This window comes from Buteo buteo, chromosome Z (assembly GCF_964188355.1).
Source record: "Buteo buteo chromosome Z, bButBut1.hap1.1, whole genome shotgun sequence".
Classification (NCBI taxonomy): domain Eukaryota; kingdom Metazoa; phylum Chordata; class Aves; order Accipitriformes; family Accipitridae; genus Buteo; species Buteo buteo.
This window is the reverse complement of record NC_134204.1, coordinates 37,463,533-37,471,025: the sequence shown is the minus strand read 5'-3', so window position 1 is coordinate 37,471,025 and position 7,493 is coordinate 37,463,533. Positions and strand designations below refer to the sequence as shown.

At 39.7% G+C, this 7,493-nt stretch overlaps 1 protein-coding gene across 3 annotated transcripts in view; it reads right to left on the bottom strand.

Annotated features, from left to right (window-relative positions):
- Window positions 1–2,559: 2,559 nt before the first annotated feature.
- The window catches only part of SH3GL2 (SH3 domain containing GRB2 like 2, endophilin A1), a 103,909-nt gene continuing 98,975 nt past the window's right edge, over window positions 2,560–7,493 (bottom strand). For all 3 annotated transcript variants that reach the window (XM_075020587.1, XM_075020588.1, XM_075020589.1), the window contains 2 exons: window positions 6,753–6,883; window positions 2,560–4,256 (listed from right to left, as the gene is read on the bottom strand). In XM_075020587.1, the coding sequence (XP_074876688.1) occupies window positions 4,057–4,256; window positions 6,753–6,883 (331 nt within the window). In that variant the 3' untranslated portion in view covers window positions 2,560–4,056. The remainder of the gene's footprint in view (window positions 4,257–6,752; window positions 6,884–7,493) is intronic.

Genomic DNA, 7,493 nt, shown 5'->3' with positions numbered 1-7,493 from the left:
AGCAGAACTATTGCTCAGTCTAGTGGTAGCTGTAAAGATTTGGAAGACCTAAGAATAAGAAACCAGGAAAGAAATCCTCATAGCTGTTTTCAAGTCTTGTACATGTAGTTCATGTGGCAAAAGCAGTATGATTTCTGTAAAGAGAAAGTTGTCTGTTTAATCACTAAGCTGAGATTCAAATACAAATTTCTCAACTACCATCTTTCTGGAGGGAAGGGGATATTTTAAAAGAGGAAAAAACCCCACCCTCATCTGCTTTAATCACTTCTTTATTTAAATGGAGAACTATTCAGGGAACTGTTGGGGTTTTTTGCTGTATTTTTTGGAAAGTTTCACTTTGCAATAAATGAGAAAGTCTAAGAAGGTAAAAGCTTCAAGAAACTTGAGGTTTCAACAGGAAAAAAACCCCCAACATCAGACCCAAAACATTTAGCTATATTCGGCAGCTGATAGCTCAGCACTGGAAGACTTCCTAAATTCCTCTGTGAGGAATAGCAGTTCTACAGCCAAGTTTGGCAATTAAGAACCCATGCCACATTTTTGAAATGTTTCTGAAAACATACACCTTAGGAACCAGGATGACAGAAGTTTTAAATCTGCCAGTGAAAAAAGGATGTCACCTCCACCAACGTCTTATGTGCTTTTAGAGGCAATAGTCACAGGGCTCCGTAGGCAAAGCTTTGAACTATCTTGAGATGTAAAAGCAAACAGCCTCCTGCTTTCTTCCAATTCCTGGATCACACCCTTCATCCTAGCACTGAAGCTTTAGGTGCAAACTTTTGTCAGACCTGGTAACCTCTGTCTTGGCCAAGTCACATTTTGATCTTGCCACCTGAGGAATAGAGTTCTTTAGGGATTACCTATATGAGACAGAGAACAGAGCAATACAGAAATGCCAAGAATTGTGTAACACGTCAAGCCTGCGCCCATGTCATCAAGTGATGGTGTATAACAGATTTTTTACTATTCTGTGCATTCCTTCTGGCCCCATTTGTTGAAATACACAATATTTCCCTACACCTTAAAAAATAGGCCCCCTCAGCAGGGTGGGACAGCACTACACACCAATTATCCTTTTTCTCTAAAACACATAAAATTATCTCTATGTTTGGCATGCCCTATGTTTGCACGCCCTCCACAAACACTACAAAATAATAATTGATAAAATAGGGGTGTGGCATGGTCAGAAACATGTGTCTCAGATCCAGTGGCACTACTTGTGACTGCTAGGCCTTGACAATTATTATAGTTAATTAACTGTAACATAGTTCTTAACTGTAGTATGTCACCATTAATGCATCTGTTAAAAGTTTCAGGGCCATCGAGTTTGAAACAGATTGCTTCCAATCACTGACAGAAACTTACTTAGAGGCCAGTCCTAGAATTTAGGCCAGAACTGTAATAAAAAGTAACAGGAGTTGTGTGTGTGTGTATGTACACACACACACACATATGTATTTTTTTCCAATAGTTTGGGTTGGAAGGAACCTTTAAAGGTCATCTAGTTCAACCCCTACTGCAATGAGCAGGAACATCTTCAACTAGACCAGGTTGCTCAGAGCCCTGTCCAGCCTGACCTTAAACTGAGCCTTGAATGAGGCTCCATCTTTGTCAGACTCTGTCTTGTTCTACTCTGTCAGAGTCTCTGTCAGTGTGCGTATGGACATCCCTTAGACAGGCCTATGGGGTTATGTGACAAGGTACTGGCAGTGGGGGGCTGCAGGGCAGCCCCTGAGAAATGCTGAAGCTGCCCCGTGCTGGACACAGCTCCAACCGACCCACCGCCAGACATGGCTGAACCCCTGAGGCAAGATGGTCGCAGCTCAGAGAAAACGTAATTAAGAAAGGGCAAAACACACTGGGCAGAGAGAGGAGGAAGGGAAAAATAAGAGAGTGAGAAACAGCAGAGGGAACACCAAGGCCAAAGAACGATCAGGAGGAGGTGGTCCATGATGACACACCAGCAGATATTCACACCACGGCCTGTGCAGGGACCCTCCACTGGAACAGAAGAAAACCGTCAGGAGGAAGGAGCAGCAGAGAGGAGCTGTTATGGACTGAGCATAAACCTCCCATTCCACATCCCCCTGTGCTCCTGGTGGGGAGAAGACAGGAGTGAAGGAGTGAATTTGAGCTTGGGAAATGGGGCAGGAAAGGTGCTATTTTAATGTTCGTCCTTTTTGTTTCTCACTACACAAATCTACTTAAATTGGTAATAAATTAGTTTTCTCCAAGTCAAGACTGTTTTGCTTGTGACAATGACTGGTAAAAAATCTCTCTGTCTTTATCTCAACCCATGAGCTTTCTTATCCTCCCACTGAGGAGGAACAGTGAGTGAGCATCTGGGTGGGTGTTTGGCATTTTGCCAAGGCTAACCCACCACAATATGTGTACAACAAAGAATATAAAATGAAATAAAATGCTGTGTCGTATGAAAGAAAAAATAAATAATGTTACCATGTCTTTAAGCTCTACTAGGGTGTTTGTGAACACCAGCATTCTTTAATGAGAAACAACATGTATCCACAAGATTGCATGCTAGTCATCATGACAGTAATTTAATGTACTCAGTGTTCAGCTTATCCTGTTTATGAGGGCCATTATACATATGAGTTTTAGTTGACTGAAACAGTATCATAATGACAAAGTATTTTTCACATTTGCAGGAAATGAGGAATACACTTTCTGAAATAAAATTCTTGTTAGCTGAAGTTAGCACAACAGATTTGAAAGCAACAAAGTAATAATCCACAACATTATACTAGTTATTCTCTCAGCATTTATTTGAAATATCAATACTTTCAATGATATAGTTTATAGATTAAGCATTAGCGAATTGTCTTCATTTCACATCATCTCACATCATCCAGTACTGAAGTGGCACATTCGAAGCAGCACATTAAACCTCTGAAAGAGTCTGTACAATTTAGATAAATAGAACTCTGGATAACTAAACTAACAGAACTTCTGCAACTGTTACCAAAAGAATGCCAAGAAGCTAGGCACAGCACTGTACACACAAAGTGCAGGAAGGAGGAACACAAGAGAACCAACTAAACATATGGGAAATGTTTTTGCATATACAGCCACATGTCTTCAATTGGTCAACACAAGAAAAGTTTTATTTAGTCCTCATTGAGGGCAGAATATGCACAAATGATGTTCAAAGAACACATGCTAGACGGAAACAAATGAAGTAAGGGTCATGTTTGGTTGGTTATTGTATTCCTCAGTGAAGGAGTTTACAAAGGATATCTGGTGCTTAAGCAGCATGATTTTGTGCCAAGACTTGACAAGAAACAGTTAACAAATGCCAGTTTTATTCCCCATCTTGCCCTCTTACTGGCATTTTGGTGAGCATGCTCAAAGTTCCTGAAGGGCAAATTCAGGTGGTTTGTGGTCCAAGGTTTTTACTATAGGAATCCCCATTTTATGGTTAACAGCTTAATTCTGGATGGAACTACGCCTTTTAACAATAATTAAGAATACAAAAATGAGCAGAGAGCAGCAGGATACACAGTACAGCAGTTCACTTTGTAAGAAACCAGAGGTTGTACATTTAGACTGTCTCTGTGAGAACAGCAAGCCAGTTTGGTTAGAAGAGACAATTCTGGTTAGTCAATGTTAGACCTGTGTGAACTGTATCATTAGGAAGGGAAAGATGGAGTGGCAAGAACTTTTCCCTCTTTTTATAGAGAACTAAGACTGAAAAGTAATACAGTGGTGATAGGCATTATCTTCCCAATACCACCTTCACTTCCTGCTCCTTCACTATGAGTTACCTGCTTTGCTTGCCATCACCTTCCCAGCTTCACCTCAGTAATGGCTCTGGTTACCACCAGGCCAGCATGGCCAACAATCTAACCCACATTATGCTGGCTCAGAAGATACCACGCATCACCACCATGCAGCATGACAACATGTAAACCAAAGATGCTCTGTGGGAATCGATGACACTAACCACTGCAGTTTGCACTTGTAAGGTGTAAGAAGCAGCATTTTGAAAGCAGTGGTATTGACACAACTATCTGGGTCAGAGGAGGTGGATCAGCCATCCTAATTGGGTAATGGAACTAGAATATCAACATAATTGATGGGGAAGAAACCTGACTGGCCATGAAGCATCCCCTCATACCAGTTTTCATCAATCTGGTTAGTGAGGGTAATGATATCACCCTCTTTAAATCCCAGCTCCCCTTCATTTTCTGGTTCAAAGTCATACAGAGCTCGGCAGCATGGCTGATCCATGTGAACACCTATGGAGAAGAAACACAAAGAAACAATGTGCTTAAAAATCTCAACAGTTCAGTATCCTTTTTACCATTGCACCCACTACAGATTTTGCTGTTTCTGGTGTCACTCATATGCTGATGACAGTTCTTTGATAACATCTACATTTGGACTGCTAAACTTCATTAGAAGACAGCTATCAGCTTTTGGCAGCCTTCAGTTTTCATATGTGACTGCCAGTACATGTCAGAGAATCTTAAAAGAACCAAGCTACAGTCAAGGCAACACCAAAAAGCATGGCTACAATCAGTTTGGAACATAATTTTTATCAGTTTACAAAATACAAAAAATGATGAGAAAGCCTTAATGTATTTCCAGCTTTCCTGGCACAGAGATGCTTTGTCTATTTACCTCAGATAAGTAATGTAAGGGGTAGCTTAAAACAGCAGTGAATATATAACTGTGTCTTTGTCCTTTATTTGGAAACTTCACTGGAACAGATATACTCTAAACCACTGTATATGCTCCTAATCCTCTGAATTTTAGCATGAGGTTTCCAAAGACCTTTTCTCCCCATTCCCACAAGACACTTGATTGCAGGGCCACCAGTATAGATTCAAAACAAGTTTGAAATGGAAAGCTTTCTAATATGCTAGTTCGTGAACATCTGACCATAAACCCTCTACGGTGGCTAATGGGTATTATTATAAGTCATTAGTTAGATTAGATTTTCAAATGTTATATGAAATTAATAAATATTCCTCCCATCGGCCATATTCTCCCCCTTGCCACAAAGTCTCTATAGCTTCAAGCCTACCAAAAGCAAAATTGTAACTGGTCAGAATATTTAGGATTTAGTACCAGTAAATTGTAAGGAATCTTACACCCCTACCTGACTTTCCATAGTAAAAGTTCATGTACTTCCAGTTGTCAGAATGAACTGACACATGCCACTCCACCGGAATGGCACTTCTAAGAGTATGGATTTCAGCTTTTTCATGTATACTGGCTTCAGGATGAGTCAGTTTCAGATTCAAACTTTTTGCATATTCATTTCAACCACTAATTATGGCTAGAAGGCCCATGCTTGAGCTATTTTAGGACAAAAATATTCCATTGCTACAGATCGCAATAGAGCAAGTTTTTCAAATACCAGATTTAATTTATTAAATTCTGTAATGAAACCTTCTTTACATATTGCTTATAGTGTATTTTGCTTTATTTGTCATGAAGACTATTTTGCTGGCATCAACAAGCCTTGGTATCCTCGTTGCTACCAGCTGAATTTCTCGAAGACTTAGCAAATAAACTCAAATGACCATAGAAGATTGGAGCCTTGAATGAACCAACCCAAACATATATTAAAGAATTTTCAAAGAAGGCATTTCTATGAAACCAATAAACACTTCAAAAGAAAGAAACCCTATTGCAGAAAATGCTAAATACTGCTCTCTGAAGATGAAAACACAAGAAGAGACACAAAACATCAGTCTGCACTGCCTTAGCACAGACAAGTGTACATGACACTACAAAAAAGAAGTGAAGAAGAAAATTACTGGTGGTATGACAAGACCTTTAGCATGCAAGACTCGAGCCATGCTCATGCACAAGGCATTCCTATTGTATCTCCCTTCTTGCTAGCATAGTGAAGACATTACTAGGAGTTTGCAAGATTACGCAAGACAATTTCCAGTTGCAGGTGCCACATGGAGATACTGTTGCTGCCTATAACTGGGAGAACATGAAACATTCACATCAGGATGTGATGGGAAGGAAGAAAATCCTGATTAAAGATCTAGTGAAAAAAATCCAGTCTTGCATGGTGGAGTGTGCTAGCAATTGTCACTGAGGTAAAATGGAATAACTGAGGTCAGGGTCTTGACAGAGGACAGCCCTCACCATGGCATAGGATAACAGACAATTACTTGTGAGAAACAACTAATAACACTTTCTTAGTATGTGTTAATATGAAATAAACACTTCTTTAAGATAATAATTATGCATAGTCATATAAATCCTTAATCTTGCTTGTGCCACTCCCAATTGGACAAAGAAAATAACTCAGATGGCTTTGCTTTTCTTTTTAGTGATTTTTCCTTTCAGAATCTTTGTGTTGTAATACCTGGTTTTAAAAAGCAGGATAAGATTACAGAGTTTTTGGGGGTGTTCCGGGTTCTGCATTTTCACGGAAACTTCCAGTTGTTCCTCCAATTTTCTAATTGCCTATTTTGTAAAGATCTATATTTCAAGGTGAATTTAGTTTGGTAGCATCTCTTTGACCTTCTAGGACTAAGGAAATTTTTGACCCAAAGATTCACTTAAAGCAGTGGATGATCCATGCCTGTTCTGCCTGGGGATGTGAATGCTTTACAACAGTCCAAACAACTGTCTCCCATACTATCCTCATTCTCATTTTACCTCGCTATGGAAGAACTGATCTCTAGATGAAAGCATGGAACTTCTGCATTGTAGCAAAACTTTGACAGAGTTGGCTTTTCTTCTCACATTGCTACTGCCATTACCTGATGGTTTAGGTGTGGTGGCATGGGATATTCCCCCATTGTGCTGAGTATTGTCACCAGTTGTGAAATCCAGGCTCATACGGGGTTTGGGCTGGTATTCCCTCCTGGGCTGAGATGATGCCTCTTTTATTCTGCCAAAACATGAAGTTCAATGTCAAGAGTTAGTTTCTTGTTAACAGATGAGTTGCACCAAACATTTTTATTTCCATGGCTGACGCTCCCATCCACCAATCATCCAGACTAAACAAGTTTTGACATTTGGAGTAATTTTTTGTTTACAGCATTAGTTTAAATTACCAAAACCCACCTGATGTGACTATTCCATGAGGTTGTTAATTTTTCTTTCCCTCTAGGAACCTAGCATTTTGTCTGGATTCCTTTTGTCTAACAATAACAAAGAGCTTCTAATGGAGAAAAACTAGTTATGTGATTAGCAATGCTTACAGAAGGGCTGTACAAACATGTCTGCCCCCATTTTTTAGTGTGATTTTTGCTTCTATCCCTGGCAAGCCTTAACTATTCAGTTGGTCGATGCCAACTCTTGTCATTTTGTGAGGAGACTGTGTGGGAACATACTGACTTCAGTTGCAGACTTAGTTAATTTGTAATTTGGAATACTTGTTTCACAAAGACACACAACTCCATCTTTCCTGACTCTCAAAATAAAAATATTATGCATCATTCGTTCCAACTTATTCTTCTGACTGAGAAATCTAGAATTTCTAGGAGAGGGTACATTTT